The following is an 18,271-nucleotide window of genomic DNA, read 5'->3' as shown; positions in this document are numbered from 1 at the left end:
TGGAAGTCTCCTGCCTTGCGCTTTTCTTTTATTTAGGGGACACTGTTTCTTTTTGTTTGATTTTATTTTTAATACACAATGTGTTTTACACTATGTATACGATTATATAGTGTGTGTGTGATAATAAATATACAGTGAAAATATCGGGATCCGCCACACGTATATAGATACAAAATGAATGATTAAATCCATCAGTTGCAAAGATATTATAAAAGCGAAGTTTCAGAACTACATACTCCTGATAAATATAAATATACATACGCACACACATATATACATACACGTGTCCCTCTCCTTACTGTGTGTGTGTGTGTACAATATATATAATTAACATTTATTTTACAATCAAAAACAGATTGTCGATACCGTTCTGTGGCTAACGAAATGCTTTTATTTGTGTGAACTTTCGATATACAATAATCTCTTCTTCGGGCGGTGTTACAATTGTCAATTGTAACACTGCCGGAAGAAGAGGTCAGTGTGTCTCGAAGGTTCGCACAAATAAAAGCATTTTGTTTGCCACAGAACGGTATCGACAATCTGTTTTTGATTATTAAGCTCGGCTAACACGGTACAGATACCTCCACACATTTATTTTAGAAATTGTGTAATTAAGAAATGGCAAAAACGATCACTTTCCATAACATGAAAACAGAAGTAGTTTTTTTTTAAAAAAATTTATTTATATATTTTTTTTTTTTTAACACTTCATGGAAATCAAAGTACAAGGCGCCATTGCTGGATTAAACACTATATTGTCGCTGGCAGGATGTGTGCTAGATCCGTTCGGCAACATGTTGCAAATTCCATTATTATTATTATATTTTGGGGTTTGTTTTTTTAGTTATTAAGATGGTAGTTGGTCCAGGTCTGGATGTTTCCCACTTCAGAGATCAGCATCCACAAGGCAGCACCTCCATCTCCCTCACAACCGTCCCCTTTTTTTATATTTCAGAATAACCCCGGGCAGCTCCCCCCTCCGTCCCTCAAAAAGATGATCCAGATGGCAGGCGAGATTGCGGACGGCATGTCTTATCTCAACGCGAACAAGTTCGTTCACCGAGACCTCGCGGCGAGGAACTGCATGGTGGCCGAGGATTTCACCGTCAAAATCGGAGGTGAGTCCAGCCCCAGGTTCGCCGATGGGACAAACGGACAGTAGGCGGCCGCCTTCCCGCTCCTACCGTCACTTCCCAACCGCGCTCGCCACCAGATTACTCGGAAATACAATGGTGCGGGCGCACCAATATCTGGTGCTTTCCGGGCAGCGAAGGGTTACATTACTGAGAGGGGTGAAATGCATGTGATCGGCACGCCAAGAATACGAAAACATTACCTATATGAACCTCTTTGCTGCCAGAGGGGGCTGCAATGCATTAATATGGAGACCTAGAACGGACCGCAGATCAGAACCGGTTGGCCCAACCAGCTTGCCCATTATCTGCGGTAAACCACCTGACCCTATTTCAGAACTCTTCACGGGGGGACCCCAAAGGGAGCAGATTAGGAAACCTGTAGGCTCAGGCGGCCACAAGCTTATTGTAATGTGCAGATCCTTTTACAGCCGCAGTCCAAGCTGACGTGTTTTTGTTATTATTTCCCCCCCTTTAATATGTGCATCAATACAACCCACACAATGAGTAATTAGCTGAGTTGCTGGTCGATCCATTCTCCTGTGATCGATCGGCGAAGATTCGGCTCAGGGGTTCACTAAATGTCTGCAGAGGAGTATTGACTCAGTATCTGTGACTTTTGTAAATGCTTGCTATAGAAACAAAAAAGGCTTGTTACATTATCATACATTAAAAATGTCATTCAGAGTGGTTTAAAAAAAAATGCTACAAGTATTTTCTCATAGTACAGAACAGATTTATTATATATAAAACACAGGTAGGATATTGCTTGGGCTGCAGCTTTAAAGACTTGAAAATTATTATATTATAACATGTTGCCAGTATTTATAACATCTGTATCATGTATATTTACATTAACTTAATTTTCACGCCAGTTTGTGTGAAATACTGCGTTTAGGAACTATTAGGGAATTAGCAGAAAGCCTAAATGCCACGGCAGGGCCCCTTACGGGCGCCATTTGGGCGCAGACCGCCAGTTGAAGAGCCCTCCCCGGTTTGTGCTTCGGTTGCATCTGACCGTGCAGGTATTTTTTCTTTCTCTTCGCTGCCCTCTAGACTTTGGGATGACCAGAGACATCTATGAAACGGACTATTACAGGAAGGGAGGGAAGGGACTCCTCCCTGTGCGCTGGATGTCTCCAGAGTCTCTCAAGGACGGCGTGTTCACCACTAACTCCGATGTCTGGTAAGTAGCGCCGATCTCTTCGTGTGTTGCGTTTGGCGGTCGATTTCACTGCGTTCTTAGCCGCGGGGGGAAAAAAAAGTATAGAAGTGTCACACGGTGGGGTAATTAGGCATTTTTTTTTTTAAATGTTTATACGCTAACAGAAGAGGAGGTGTCTGTGAAATAAACTCCCTTTTTTTCCTTTAAAGAAGGAGCTGGATGTGCAGCAATAGAGAGGCGTTGATACACTAGTTTCTTTTAAATATAGTAGTGGATACACTGTACCCCAAATCGGTTTCAGCACCCGCTGCTAACGATACCCCAAGTGTTCTTGTTCAACAACCTGCGAAGTCTGCGTTCTCCGCCCGGGTCCTTTAAAAACAAAAAGCAAACATTGCAAACCAGTTGTATATTGTTTGATCGAAATCCAAATTCCACATAACAAAGAACATGGTCACCGTGTAATCCCCCGGGCCAAGTGAATCCTCAGAAGAGTGCAAACGTTGTTAGATTCGGGGTGCGCACGTACGCGCGCGCGCGCGACACTCTCTGTGCACACATCGACGTCTCCGGGGGACACCCGGCCACTTCCTAAAAATACCTTTCCTTAGAAGAGACGGCGTGGAATTTAGTGGCTGCTCCAGGTGTAAAAGATGTGCCCATTTCCCACGTACATTGGGGGGGGACAGCAAGGAGGAAGATCAACCCCCTTCTTGCTGCCAAAGTTCAGCAAGTTCAACTTCCCCCCCCCCCCCCCCCCGGGCCCTGAAATTTCTGCATATTTCTCACTGTCTGGCCGATCCCAGCTTGCATTTGCATGCTCGAGTATTTGTAAACGGTGTCACCTGTAAGCAGGGAGGGCCTCGGCTTCCTTTAGCGCCTCTCTGTTCTGTGATATCACAGCGCATCTGTAATCTGTGATCTTTACCTATGTATTATTCGTTTATTTGTCAAGTGCCAACATATTCGGCATCGCGGTGCAGTGGGGCAGCAGGGTGGTGTTACAAACAGCAGGGACACGAGCGCGAGCGGATAGAAAAGGTAATGAGGCCTTGAGAGCTTAAACTATAGAGCAGGGAGGCGCAATCTTTTTTTTCCCTGCGCACCACTGTCGGCTGTTCCCCTCCCTGCGAGCCCCCAGCCTCTTAACTTGCCGGTGACGTCACATGACCCCGCGGCGTCATTTGACGCCATGGTGACGCGTCTACAGAAGCAAGGTAAGTTCAGGTTACAGAGGCCCACTTAAGTGCCTTTGGAAAGCGCTCCGGGCCTTTGTAAACCCCGCGCCCCCCTGCAGTGAATCTCATTCCCCCCAGTTTGCGCACCCCTGCTATAGAGACGGGAACCAGCACTAAACATTTGCATGTGAATACACTCTGACACTTTGTTGCATGTTTTATGAACAGCTGATATTTATTGAGACTTTTGAAGGGCGTTATTAGACTGCGTTGTTGGGTACGTGTATATTCCGTGACAATGCGCCGTGGGGTGTGAAATGCCTAGGAGTTCAAGTCGGGGGGGCTCAACTTCAGTTCTCAAGGCCCCCCCACGGCCCCCCAAACAGGTCAGGTTTTCAAGATATCCCAGCTTCAGCACAGATGGTGCAGTAGAAGACTGAGCCACTGATTGAGCCACATGTGCTGAAGCAGGGATATCCTGAAAACCTGACCTGTTGTGGGGGGGAGGGGGGAGGTCTTGAGGACAGGAGTTGATCCCCTCCCCCCCCTCACCCCCTAATTTCAGTGGTTGAAGATGGCCAAATAAATTTGTTTTAATTTTTTTTTTTAATATCCACGCTGATTTCCCGGATTGTACATTTCTCGAGCTCTTTTCTACGGTGCATGGAGAGCGAGATCTGGCCTTCCCGCCCACCGTTCAAACGCCTCCCACCGGCGCCTCCCACCGGCGCCTCCCACCGTCCCTCCGTCTCGCATGTGAAAGGAAACAGCTGCAATCTATTTTGCTAAAAAGAAAAAAAAAATTGTTGGTTTTGTTTTTATTAAAAGCACGAAAGATATAAATATTTAAATTGATGTTTTTTGTTAAGAAAACATTTCACATTATTAGCGCTGGACAACGCGTTGCGGACACATCCGGCAGCAAAAGGATTAAGTTGCTTTTAAAGCTGCAGTCCAAGGGGCTGTTTAATTTTTTTCCCCGTTTAATTTGTGCAATCCACACAATAAGTAATTAGCTAAGTTACCGATCGATCCGTTCTCCGGTGATTGATCCATTCTCCTGTGATTGATCGCTGACGATTCGGCTCGGTGGTTCATTAAATGGCCGTCAGTGCAGCAGAAGCGGTCCAAAGATGCAAAGTTCTGTGGGGAAGATCATGTGACCAGGCAGTCATTAGATACAATTGGTGCACTGCTAGAGAGAGGGCGGGGCTCAAAAAGGGGTGTCAGAGCCCGTTTCAGAAGAGGAAGGGGATGTGACTTTTTAAATGGTTGCTATAGAAACAAAAAATGCTTGTTACATTATAGTACATTAAAATTGTCATTCAGAGTTGTTTAAAAAAAATGCTACAAGTATTTTCTCATAGTATAGAACTGAACACGTAGTATATTGCTGCAGCTTTAAACGGTTTGTCTAGAATTTCCTTTTCTCCGTGTGCTGGCTGGGATAGTCCCCTTTTAAGTTGTGTGCCTTCTCCTTCCTCTCTCCTCTGCGCGCAGGTCGTTCGGCGTGGTTCTGTGGGAGATCGCCACGCTGGCGGAGCAGCCTTACCAGGGGATGTCCAACGAGCAGGTCCTCCGGTTCGTGATGGAGGGAGGACTCCTGGAGAAACCCGATAACTGCCCCGACATGCTGTACGTAGCTTCTTGTTTGTTTTTTTCCCCGTGCCGGATCCGCACACACCTGACCAGTGGCACCAGCGCATGGAGGGGGGAGGGGAGGGAGTGTCAGCTGTATAGTACAAGACCTCCGTGGCTGCAGCCCGTGGCGCTGTATTGCACATTGCATTGTGCAGCCTCTTCTAATAAACACGCTGCAGCTTAGGGCTCAATTATACCACATGCTGCGAGGCGTCAGCGCTATTCTGTGACATCACCCAGCGCTGCCACGAGCAGCATAGTGATTATACCTGGGAGCCTGTGGAGAGCAGGCATGGAGGCGTGGCCGTGAGCGGGTCGCCCTCATTGGCTGGAACCGCTCACGTGACGCGGCCGTCGCCAGCCAAGAACAAACCTGCAGATCGCGCCAGGAGACAGCCGCCCTGCAGCCCCACGCGGCGCGCGCGCAGGTATGTGCGCTGCTATTGTTCCTGTATAATCACAGCCGTAGATCATAGAGATTTGTTTGGCGAATTTTGTGGCAAGGCAAAGTTATGAGACTGCACCAAAAATCACCACAGCGCCGTGATGCCAACATCTGCCAATATTTAACGAAAACAGTCTCCAGATTTTGGTAAATTGAGGCGAAATTTGGCAAGCTGTTTGCATAAATAAACTGAGAGAAGTGCTAATTTTTAAATCACCATGTAACGTTCTCTTCAACTTTGACATATTTGTTTTATGAACTTTGTCCTGAATCTGCTACGTTGCCTGGAATCTGCCATTATATATTTTTTGGGGGGCGGGCGAACCCCTTGGAGACACCTCACACACCCCCAAATGGTTCCTGAACCCCCTGTTGGGAATCATTGCCTTAACCCAGGGTTGCGCAAAGTTTTCAGTTCGCGCCCCACTGCCTGCGCACCCTCCCTGCTCGCGCCCCCCTCCTTACCTGCTCCCGGGCTTCGGCGGCGTCATGTGACGTCATGTGGCATTTTGCCCGGAGGCGTAATTTGCCGCCGCGTTGTCATGGCGACGCGTCACCGAAGAGCCGGCTGAGAGCAGGTAAGGGAGTTACAAAGGCCTCACGCCTCCCCCGGCATTTCATTTAAATGCCTTGGCGAAGAGCGCGGGGTCTCTGCAACCGCCGCGTCCCCCCTAGAAAATCCCTTGCGCCACCCAGTTTGCGCACCACTGCTTTAACCCATACTGGGAGGAAAGGGCTCAGCATAATAAATGAATAATGATTATCTGGTTGCTAGTCTGTATCAGCGCCATGCTGCAGCAGAGAAGGAAGAATTGCGAGGAGGAAACTACTTTCTAAGCATTTAAGTGGCTCGTGGCATCATTTTCCAGCCCTCTCCCCGGGAAACCCCGATTCATTGATTAAAACGAGCTAGACTACCTACAAATAGAGTAAGATGGCTGGGCTGGTAGTACCATCCTTTCATTTACAGCAGCGATGCTCTGCTCCAGTCCTCGAGACAACCCAACAGGCCAGGTTTTCAGAATATCCCTGCTTCAGCACAGGTGGCTCAATCGGTCTCTGCTTCGGCACAGGTGGAGCAATCAGTCCCTTCTTTGACTGAGCCGCTGGTGCTGAAACTGGGGTACCCTTTTTCCTTTGCTGTGTCCGTTTCCTACGTTTGGGATCCTTGTTCCTAGTGACAGATAACGGGGAGGATGTATAGGTGCAGGTGTATTGTATATGTATAGGTGCAGGTGTATTGTATATGTATATGTATGGGTGCAGGTGTATTGTATATGTATATGTATGGGTGCAGGTGTATTGTATATGTATAGGTGTAGGTGTAGGTGTATTGTATATGTATGGGTGCAGGTGTATTGTATATGTATAGGTGCAGGTTTATTGTATATGTATGGGTGCAGGTGTATTGTATATGTATGGGTGCAGGTGTATATGTATAGGTGTAGGTGTATTGTATATGTATGGGTGCAGGTGTATTGTATATGTATGGGTGCAGGTGTATTGTATTTGTATGGGTGCAGGTGTATTGTATATGTATGGGTGCAGGTGTATTGTATATGTATGGGTGCAGGTGTATTGTATATGTATAGGTGCAGGTGTATTGTATATGTATGGGTGCAGGTGTATTGTATATGTATAGGTGCAGGTGTATTGTATATGTATGGGTGCAGGTGTATTGTATATGTATAGGTGCAGGTGTATTGTATATGTATGGGTGCAGGTGTATTGTATATGTATAGGTGCAGCGGGGTGACTTGTGTCTCTCCCAATGGGTTATAGTAAGTGTATGTAATATGCCGGCTGTTCTGGGACGGACACGGCATGTATAAAGTGAACAGGTTCAGCTCGCTGGGAGTACTTCTTCCTTCTCTTCCCCCCACCCCCCGCCTCACACACACCCCCCTCACCCCCCTTCACATCTCATCCCCCCCTTCTCACTCCTCCCTCACACCTCTTCCCCCCCCTTCACATCTCTTCCCCCCCTCCCTCACATCTCTTCCCACTCCTCAAGCTCTTTCCCCTTAACTCATATCCCCACTTCACATTCCCCCCCCTCACATCTCTCCCCCCCCTTCACATTCCCCCCTCCCTCACATCTCTCCCCCCCCTTCACATTCTCCCCTCCCTCACATATCTTCCCCCCTATTCATATCCCCCCTTCACATTTCTCCCCCCCTCCCTCACATCTCTTCCCCCCCCTCACATCTCTCCCCCCCCTTCACATTCTCCCCTCCCTCACATATCTTCCCCCCTATTCATATCCCCCCTTCACATTCTCCCCTCCCTCACATATCTTCCCCCCTATTCATATCCCCCCTTCACATTTCTCCCCCCCTCCTTCACATTTCTCCCCCCCTCCCTCACATCTCTTCCCCCCCTTCACATTCCCCCTCCCTCACATCTCTTCCCCCCCTCACATCTCTTCCCCCCCTTCACATTCCCCCCTCCCTCACATCTCTTCCCCCCCTTCACATTCCCCCTCCCTCACATCTCTTCCCCCCCTTCACATTCCCCCTCCCTCACATCTCTTCCCCCCCTTCACATTCCCCCTCCCTCACATCTCTTCCCCCCCTTCACATTCCCCCTCCCTCACATCTCTTCCCCCCCTTCACATTCCCCCTCCCTCACATCTCTTCCCCCCCTTCACATTCCCCCTCCCTCACATTTCTCCCCCCCTCCCTCACATCTCTTCCCCCCCCTCACATCTCTTCCCCCCCTTCACATTCCCCCCTCCTTCACATCTCTTACCCCCCTTTCACTTTCTCCCCTCACATCTCACCCCCCCCCCCCCTTCACATCTCTCCCCCCCCCCCCCTCAGACACACAGCCCCAGGAGAAGGTTTATTAGCCGCCTGCAAAACATGTTTGTTTGTTTTTTGCTCCGTGTGATTGAAAGATGAGAATTACTGGAAGTTACTAAGGAGGCCTGCGAGGGGGGCTCTGCCTGTGTGCGAGGGGGGCTCTGCCTGTGTGTAAGGGGGGGCTCTGCCTGTGTGCGAGGGGGGCTCTGCCTGTGTGCGAGGGGGGGCTCTGCCTGTGTGCGAGGGGGGGCTCTGCCTGTGTGCGAGGGGGGCTCTGCCTGTGTGTGAGGGGGGGCTCTGCCTGTGTGCGAGGGGGGCTCTGCCTGTGTGCGAGGGGGGGCTCTGCCTGTGTGCGAGGGGGGCGGCTCTGCCTGTGTGTGAGGGGGGGCTCTGCCTGTGTGCGAGGGGGGCTCTGCCTGTGTGCGAGGGGGGCGGCTCTGCCTGTGTGCGAGGGGGGGCTCTGCCTGTGTGCGAGGGGGGCTCTGCCTGTGTGTGAGGGGGGGCTCTGCCTGTGTGCGAGGGGGGCTCTGCCTGTGTGCGAGGGGGGCTCTGCCTGTGTGCGAGGGGGGCTCTGCCTGTGTGCGAGGGGGGCTCTGCCTGTGTGCGAGGGGGGGCTCTGCCTGTGTGCGAGGGGGGCTCTGCCTGTGTGCGAGGGGGGGCTCTGCCTGTGTGCGAGGGGAGGCTCTGCCTGTGTGCGAGGGGGGGCTCTGCCTGTGTGCGAGGGGGGGCTCTGCCTGTGTGCGAGGGGGGGCTCTGCCTGTGTGCGAGGGGGGGCTCTGCCTGTGTGCGAGGGGGGGCTCTGCCTGTGTGCGAGGGGGGCTCTGCCTGTGTGCGAGGGGGGCTCTGCCTGTGTGCGAGGGGGGGCTCTGCCTGTGTGCGAGGGGGGCTCTGCCTGTGTGTGAGGGGGGGCTCTGCCTGTGTGCGAGGGGGGCTCTGCCTGTGTGCGAGGGGGGCTCTGCCTGTGTGTGAGGGGGGGCTCTGCCTGTGTGCGAGGGGGGCTCTGCCTGTGTGCGAGGGGGGATCTGCCTGTGTGCGAGGGGGGGCTCTGCCTGTGTGCGAGGGGGGGCTCTGCCTGTGTGCGAGGGGGGCTCTGCCTGTGTGCGAGGGGGGCTCTGCCTGTGTGCGAGGGGGGCTCTGCCTGTGTGCGAGGGGGGCTCTGCCTGTGTGCGAGGGGGGCTCTGCCTGTGTGTGAGGGGGGGCTCTGCCTGTGTGCGAGGGGGGCTCTGCCTGTGTGCGAGGGGGGCGGCTCTGCCTGTGTGCGAGGGGGGATCTGCCTGTGTGCGAGGGGGGGCTCTGCCTGTGTGCGAGGGGGGGCTCTGCCTGTGTGCGAGGGGGGGCTCTGCCTGTGTGCGAGGGGGGGCTCTGCCTGTGTGCGAGGAGGGCTCTGCCTGTGTGGGAGGGGGGGGCTCTGCCTGTGTGCGAGGGGGGCTCTGCCTGTGTGCGAGGGGGGCTCTGCCTGTGTGCGAGGGGGGCTCTGCCTGTGTGCGAGGGGGGCTCTGCCTGTGTGCGAGGGGGGCTCTGCCTGTGTGCGAGGGGGGGCTCTGCCTGTGTGCGAGGGGGGCTCTGCCTGTGTGCGAGGGGGGCTCTGCCTGTGTGCGAGGGGGGGGTCTCTGCCTGTGTGTGAGGGGGGCTCTGCCTGTGCGCGAGGGGGGGCTCTGCCTGTGCGCGAGGGGAGCTCTGCCTGTGCGCGAGGGGGGGCTCTGCCTGTGTGCGAGGGGGGGGCTTTGCCTGTGTGCGAGGGGGGCTCTGCCTGTGTGCGAGGGGGGGGCTCTGCCTGTGTGCGAGGGGGGGCTCTGCCTGTGTGCGAGGGGGGGCTCTGCCTGTGTGCGAGGGGGGGCTCTGCCTGTGTGCGAGGGGGGCTCTGCCTGTGTGCGAGGGGGGGCTCTGCCTGTGTGCGAGGGGGGCTCTGCCTGTGTGCGAGGGGGGGCTCTGCCTGTGTGCGAGGGGGGGCTCTGCCTGTGTGCGAGGGGGGGCTCTGCCTGTGTGCGAGGGGGGGGCTCTGCCTGTGTGCGAGGGGGGGGCTCTGCCTGTGTGCGAGGGGGGGGCTCTGCCTGTGTGCGAGGGGGGGCTCTGCCTGTGTGCGAGGGGGGGCTCTGCCTGTGTGCGAGGGGGGGGCTCTTCCTGTTTGCTTGGGGGGGCTCTGCCTGTGTGCGAGGGGGGGCTCTTCCTGTTTGCTTGGGGGGGCTTTGCCTGTGTGCGAGGGGGGGGGCTTTGCCTGTGTGCGAGGGGGGGGCTCTGCCTGTGTGCGAGGGGGGCTCTGCCTGTGTGCGAGGGGGGGGCTCTGCCTGTGTGCGAGGGGGGGCTCTGCCTGTGTGCGAGGGGGGGGCTCTGCCTGTGTGCGAGGGGGGGCTCTGCCTGTGTGCGAGGGGGGGCTCTGCCTGTGTGCGAGGGGGGGGCTCTGCCTGTGTGCGAGGGGGGGGCTCTGCCTGTGTGCGAGGGGGGGCTCTGCCTGTGTGCGAGGGGGGGCTCTGCCTGTGTGCGAGGGGGGGGCTCTGCCTGTGTGCGAGGGGTGATGCTGGGCAGAGTCCCCGTCCTTCTGTAACGGGTTCCTTCCAAATCCTTGCCGCGCGCAACTCCCAGAAACAACTAAAGTTTCGGGGTCTCGCTAGCCGGCGTCAGGCGCTGCTCGAACGGGGCAGCTGCCGTTTTCCCAAACAGCTGGGCAGCCTAAAAAATGAGTTCTGCATACTTTACCTTGGGGTGAATGAGCCCCCAAAACGCCAGCACTTTACTTCGAGAGAGGCAGATCTTTTGGGGAATCTTTGACGGGGTTAAACAAATAAAAAGAAATAAAACTCATAAGTGCGCCAGGATGTCTCGGTGAAACGGAAGTGTGTGATTCAGGCTAATGTCATCTGTATGATGTATCCGGTATATTGGGCTGAGAGTGTACGTACAATGTGGCAGGCAGAACGAGTTCACAATCCTAATCAGGACTGGCCAACGCCAATCCTCAAGAGCTACCAACAGGTCAGGTTTTCAGGATATCCCTGCGTCAGCATAGGGGGCTCAATCAGGCTCAAACCACTGATTGAGCCACCTGTGCTGAAGCAGGGATATCCTGAAAACCTGACCTGTTGGTAGCTCTTGAGGACTGGAGTTGGCCAGTCCTGATCTAAATCTTGGTTCCTGAGACACAGGGCGAGCGAGGTGACACTTCTTTCCCCAAGGTCATGAAGAGCTGACACTGCAGAGCTAGGTTCACCTAGTGACGGGGGCAGTGTGGCGGGGGCAGTGTGGCGGGGGCAGGGGCAGTGTGGCGGGGGCAGTGTGACGGGGGGCAGTGTGGCGGGGGCAGTGTGGCGGGGGCAGTGTGGCGGGGGCAGTGTGGCGGGGGCAGTGTGGCGGGGGCAGTGTGGCGGGGGCAGTGTGGCGGGGGCAGTGTGGCGGGGGCAGTGTGGCGGGGGCAGTGTGACGGGGGCAGTGTGACGGGGGGCAGTGTGACGGGGGGCAGTGTGGCGGGGCAGTGTGACGGGGGCAGTGTGACGGGGGGCAGTGTGTCGGGGGGCAGTGTGACGGGGGGCAGTGTGGCGGGGGGCAGTGTGACGGGGGGCAGTGTGACGGGGGGCAGTGTGTCGGGGGGCAGTGTGACGGGGGGCAGTGTGACGGGGGGCAGTGTGTCGGGGGCAGTGTGGCGGTGGCAGTGTGACGGGGGCAGTGTTGCGGGCAGTGTGACATTACAACAGCACAGAGATTGTCCGTGTTACAAGTGTTGTTATTGGGGGGGTAAAAATACGCAGCGCACTATAACTGCCCCAACGGTATTCCCCCTATCTGTTGATCACATATGTTCATGTCCGTCCCTCTGCTAGAAACAGAGCGGGGGATTAAATGCTGTGCAGGGTTTATTTTCCTGGTTGATACATTGTTCCCCTGTGGGTACAGGAGAGGCCTCCTCCTGGAGACTCAGTAAACAGGCCATTAAATCCCATGTGGAAGGGGGAGGGGGGGGGCGCGGGGAGGGGGGGGGGGCGCGGTGTGGGGGGAACCAAATTTCCATTTATGGTAAGAGCTGGAAGTCTGGTGGGCATGGAACAGCTTAGGAAGGGTCAAGTGACAGCTTGCTGCGGACAACAGACGTCTGACTTCTCAGCTTGTCTAATTTCCCCAGCGCGGCCCTCACAAGGGAAAGCGGGGGGGGGGGGGGGGGCTGGTGGGGGGTGATCCTGTGTGCAGGAAGGGAGATCTGAAACTGCCCTGCTCAAGAAAACAGGACAGGCATTTAATATACAAATTGATAAATATATATATCCAAATACTAGACCCGTCAAACTCAGATTAGCTTGGGGGCCAATTATTCAGTCTGCAAAAATAGTTACTTTAACCTGTGCATACACTTTTATTCTTATAAAAGAATATGTAAACATCGCAGGTATCTCTCTCCCGCTCCCCTCTCTAACTTCCCCCATCACCTCTCTCTCCCCCCTCTCGCTCTCCCCATCACCTCTCTCTCCTCCCTCTCACTCTCCCCACAACCTCTCTCCCGCTCCCCTCTCTAACTTCCCCCATCACCTCTCTCTCCCACCTCTCACTCTCCCCATCACCTCTCTCTCCCCCCTCTCACTCTCCCCATCACCTCTCCCGCTCCCCCCTCTCTCTCCCATCACCTCTCTCCCTCGCATCTCGCTCTCTCTCTCTTGCACCTCGCTCTCTCTCACCTCGCTCTCTCTCTCGAACCTCGCTCTCTCGCACCTCGCTCTCTCTCTCGCTCTCTCTCTCTCGCACCTCGCTCTCTCTCGCACCTCGCTCTCTCTCTCGCACCTCGCTCTCTCTCTCGCACCTCGCTCTCTCTCTCGCACCTCGCTCTCTCTCTCGCACCTCGCTCTGTCTCTCGCACCTCGCTCTCTCTCTCGCACCTCGCTCTCTCTCTCTCGCACCTCGCTCTCTCTCTCGCACCTCGCTCTCTCGCACCTCGCTCTCTCTCTCTCGCACCTCGCTCTCTCTCTCTCGCACCTCGCTCTCTCTCTCTCGCACCTCGCTCTCTCTCTCTCGCACCTCGCTCTCTCTCTCGCACCTCGCTCTCTCTCTCTCGCACCTCGCTCTCTCGCACCTCGCTCTCTCTCTCTCGCACCTCGCTCTCTCTCTCTCGCACCTCGCTCTCTCTCTCTCGCACCTCGCTCTCTCTCACCTCTCTCTCTCTCTCTCGCACCTCGCTCTCTCTCGCACCTCGCTCTCTCTCTCTCTCGCACCTCGCTCTCTCTCTCGCACCTCGCTCTCTCTCGCACCTCGCTCTCTCTCTCTTGCACCTCGCTCTCTCTCTCTCTCTCTTGCACCTCGCTCTCTCTCTCTCTTGCACCTCGCTCTCTCTCTCTCTTGCACCTCGCTCTCTCTCTCTCTTGCACCTCGCTCTCTCTCTCTTGCACCTCGCTACCTCGCACCTCGCTGTCTCTCTCGCACCTCGCTGTCTCTCTCGCACCTCGCTCTCTCTCTCGCACCTCGCTCTCTCTCGCACCTCGCTCTCTCTCTCTCTCTCTCGCACCTCGCTCTCTCTCTCGCACCTCGCTCTCTCTCTCGCACCTCGCTCTCTCTCTCGCACCTCGCTCTCTCTCTCGCACCTCGCTCTCTCTCTCGCACCTCGCTCTCTCTCTCGCACCTCGCTCTCTCTCTCTCGCACCTCGCTCTCTCTCTCTCGCACCTCGCTCTCTCTCTCTCGCACCTCGCTCTGTCTCTCTCGCACCTCACTCTCTCTCGCACCTCACTCTCTCTCTCTCGCACCTCGCTTTCCCCACAATCTCTTCACACTGGTACCACTGTACCAGCATTTGTTTTGCCTTTGTAACCCCTGTTATATAAATGAAGCACAAAGAAAGGTTTGGGGTCCCCAAAAACAATCTCTGTTAAAACAATAGGACATCCACTTAGTGGGATATAAACCCCCCTCTATCTGTCGCTCTATACCCTGCTTTCTGCTTTGGGAAACTCTGGGTTAGAGGAGGGTGTTGGAGCAGGCGTTCTCAACTCCAGTCCTCACGACTCTTCCCCCCCCCCCTCCCCACAAGTCAGGTGTTCAGGATATCCCTGCTTCAGCACAAGTGGTGCAGTCGACGACTGAGCCACCTGTTCTGAAGCAGGGATATCATGAAAACGGTACCTGTTGGGAGGAATGCAGTCGAGGAACCCCTGTGCTGGAGGATACAGTCTGTCCCGTCTTAGTAACGTACCTTGTTCCCCCTTTTGTGTCTCAGTTTCGAGCTGATGCGCCTGTGCTGGCAGTACAACCCCAAGATGAGGCCCTCGTTCCTGGAGATCATCAGCAGCATCAAAGACGAGCTGGACCCTGGCTTTCGGGAGGTGTCGTTTTTCTACAGCGAGGAGAACAAGCCCCCGGACACCGAGGAGCTAGACCTGGAGGCGGAGAACATGGAGAACATTCCGTTAGATCCCTCATGCAGCCTGCAGACTTCCGAGCACCACCCCGGACACAAGGCCGAGAACGGCCCAGGGGTGGTGGTCCTCCGGGCCAGCTTCGACGAGAGGCAGCCATATGCACACATGAACGGGGGCCGCAAGAACGAGAGGTCGCTGCCTCTTCCCCAGTCCTCGGCCTGCTGATCCTGATGGGGGGTCTGACGGACGCTCGTGAAATAAGCCACCTCGTGTACCTCAGCGCGCAGGGCTCCAAGGCCTGCCGCGACTGCACCCGGGAGGATCCCTTTGCTTGAGGGCAAACACTAATCCATTTCCTCCTTCTGTTTGGCTTTGGGCTCCTTCTGAAGTCCTCACGCACGCCGGTGCACTTGATTTTATTCAAGGACGCACCCTGGTGGAGTGCGTCAGACCAGCGACTGTTCCGGACGCACGTGTGCGTGCGGCACGGTGAGTGTGCACCTGCTTCACATCTGTACACACACACACAAATTGAGGCTGAAAGCACTTCTCCCGTGCAACGTGTGGGCATAGCTGGCCTCAACATCTGCTCACAAACGCGTTGGGGAAAAAGACGAATTTACAGCAATTCCATTGCAACCGTACACGCACCATTATTTAATGCTGCCAGTCTTTGCCAAATAGGTTTTTGTCGACGGCATGGACAGTGGGGATGTATGAAGTCTCTCTTCCTATGACTGGACTATGAATTCTTTACTTTAGACTCAATTTTTGGTTACTATATATTATTAAACTTAACATGATTGGGTTCTTTTTTTCCCCCCCAAACAGAGCAAAATTATTTTCCCTTTTTTTTGTGTGCGCGTGCGATCAGGTTACCAGGGAGATAACTATATATATATATATATATATATATATATATATATATATATATATATATATAATAAAACAAAACATTCTGGAGAAAACTGGCAAAAAAATGACCGCAAACAGAAGTAATGCAGAACTTAAGGGATGTTCGGCAAAGTGAACTGCTTTCCAGGGGAATATTGGAAAACAATCAATGAGAATAAAAACATGGGAAAGATAAAGACATTGGCAGAACCAGCTCAGCAACGGGATTGTGGGTTCAGAATTTTCTTAATCCGGAGTGGGGATCGTGAAATCCTGTTTGTTTTGAGCTGGAATGTTCCAGAACGCGCCTGTCCTTCCTCCAGACCCCTGCAGTCTCCGCGTCTCTCTGGATTTATACTTTTGAGCCCCCTACGCTTTTTTTCCTCTCTCTCTCTCGCGAAGACTTCGTTTAAAAAAATGGTTCTTACAGTTCAATGTAAGCACCCGAGCATCATTTACATACACGTTGTATTTTGGGTCACTTTTATAACTTTTTTACGGTTCAGATATTCATCTATATGTCTGTACAGAAAAAGCTGCTATATTTTTTTTTTCTTTACCTTTTTTGTGGATTTAATCTATGGGGAAAAAACAAACAAAAAAAACCTTCAGGTCTACCCTTCCGTCTCCTCCATCGGCACCATGCGACTCCTCGCCCCCATCCCTTCCTACCCTTCCGTCTCCTCCATCAGCACCCTCGCCCCCATCCCTCCCTACCCTTCTGTCTCCTCCATCAGCACCCTCGCCCCCATCCCTCCCTACCCTTCCGTCTCCTCCATCAGCACCCTCGCCCCCATCCCTCCTTACCCTTCCGTCTCCTCCATCAGCACCCTCGCCCCCATCCCTCCCTACCCTTCCGTCTCCTCCATCAGCACCCTCGCCCCCATCCCTCCTTACCCTTCCGTCTCCTCCATCAGCACCCTCGCCCCCATCCCTCCCTACCCTTCCGTCTCCTCCATCAGCACCCTCGCCCCCATCCCTCCCTACCCTTCCGTCTCCTCCATCAGCACCCTCGCCCCCATCCCTCCTTACCCTTCCGTCTCCTCCATCAGCACCCTCGCCCCCATCCCTCCCTACCCTTCCGTCTCCTCGCCCCATCCCTCCCTACCCTTCCGTCTCCTCCATCAGCACCATGCGATCCCTCGCCCCATCCCTCCCACAGACTAGCCTGTAGTGTGCAATTAGCCATGAATATGTTCAATGCCTTTTTATAAACGCTAATACTTTTTTTTTTTTTAAATATTATTATTATTGTTTCATGGTTTTCTAGCAGAGTAAAACCCCAAATCTTTTGGGGGTATAGGCAGGGTAGGTTGGTACCTCTTGGTTTAATGCAGGGGTTCTGGACTCCTGTCCTCAAAACCGCCCCACCAACATCTCAGGTGGAAAGGATATACCTGCTTCAGCACTGGTGGCTCTATCTTCGACTGAGCCACCTGTGCTGAAGCAGGGATATCCTGAAAGCCTGGCCTGTTGGGGGGGTCTTGAGGACTACTGGGGTTGGGAACCCTGGTTTAATGTATGTTTTCTGATCCTCTTATTTCCTTACACAGCAATCATTCTGGTATATTGCAATGCGTCATGCCAAACTCAGGTCAGAAAAACTATGGCTTCTTACCCAGTCCATTCTTTGTGTGTGTTCATATACCCATCATCCTAAAAGTACCTGTACGCTGCTTCACTGGCTTGGGATTTTTGGATGTGACACATGTAATTCTATATCTTCTGTATGTTTATTGTTGTAACTAGTTGATACAACATCCGTTTCATTGCAGTCACAATATTTTGTTTTGGGGAGAGAGGCACGTTATCAATTTAAAAAAAAATTATTTTGCCTTTATCCTAATGATTGTTAACTTTTCCATCCCAAAGACACTCTCCGTATTTAGTCTAAAGTGCAGACAAAACAATGTTACATCATTGTTATACAATTGCTAATCAGACAAAACCATTCGACGTTTCTATCAGGTGTACAAAGTCTGCAGGATGCTTCAATTCCATGAATAAGCAATACCCGACTTGTTATAAGTTAGTTAGTAATTTAAGGGTTGAATACTTAAAGGTCCTATGTTACAAACCAAGCTTGTGACACAAACAGAACAGGCTACTCGGCAAAACTCACAGACCCTCTCATGTCACGGAACCGATATATCTCCAGCACTGAACTTTCAGCAGATACAAAGCACTCTTATTGTATTAAACCAGGGGGTTCTCAACTCCGGTCCCCAAGACGCCCTCAGTAAGTCAGGGTTTCAGGTTATCCCTGCTTCAGCACAGGTGGCTCCTTCAATCCCTCAGTCGAAGACTGAGTCACTGATGGAGCCACCTGTGCTGAACCAGAGATATCCTGAAAACTTGACCTGTTGGGGGGGGGGGGGGTCTTGGGGACCGGAGTTGAGAACCCCCTGGTTTAGGCAGCTCTCATGGTAATTTGTCCCACCCCTTGACCTGCCAGTAACCTATTTTAGGATGTTCCATTGACCCAGAACTCGTGGGGAGGGTTCACCTGTCACTTTAATGTCACACGTATTTCGCGTCCTTGTACTTTTCATACCAAGCACGTGATTTACACAGAGAGCAGATTTGGCAGCACCCGTGATCGAATGGTTGACTTGCATCAAGACTCCGTTTCATCCCATAGGAGGCAGGTTCAATATAAACCCAAATACCTTCTTGAGATGGAA

General features: G+C 53.3%; 1 protein-coding gene across 2 annotated transcripts in view; it reads left to right on the top strand.

Annotated features, from left to right (window-relative positions):
* The window catches only part of IGF1R (insulin like growth factor 1 receptor), a 156,762-nt gene extending 139,098 nt beyond the window's left edge, over positions 1-17,664 (top strand). For both annotated transcript variants that reach the window (XM_075575256.1, XM_075575257.1), the window contains exons 18-21: positions 956-1,118; positions 2,190-2,319; positions 4,977-5,111; positions 14,552-17,664. In XM_075575256.1, coding sequence (XP_075431371.1) covers positions 956-1,118; positions 2,190-2,319; positions 4,977-5,111; positions 14,552-14,918 — 795 coding nt within the window. In that variant the 3' untranslated portion in view covers positions 14,919-17,664. The remainder of the gene's footprint in view (positions 1-955; positions 1,119-2,189; positions 2,320-4,976; positions 5,112-14,551) is intronic.
* Positions 17,665-18,271: the final 607 nt, after the last annotated feature.

This window comes from Ascaphus truei, chromosome 18 (assembly GCF_040206685.1).
Source record: "Ascaphus truei isolate aAscTru1 chromosome 18, aAscTru1.hap1, whole genome shotgun sequence".
NCBI classification, from domain to species: domain Eukaryota; kingdom Metazoa; phylum Chordata; class Amphibia; order Anura; family Ascaphidae; genus Ascaphus; species Ascaphus truei.
Note: the sequence above shows the minus strand (reverse complement) of the source record. Positions and strands in the feature narration are given on the sequence as shown.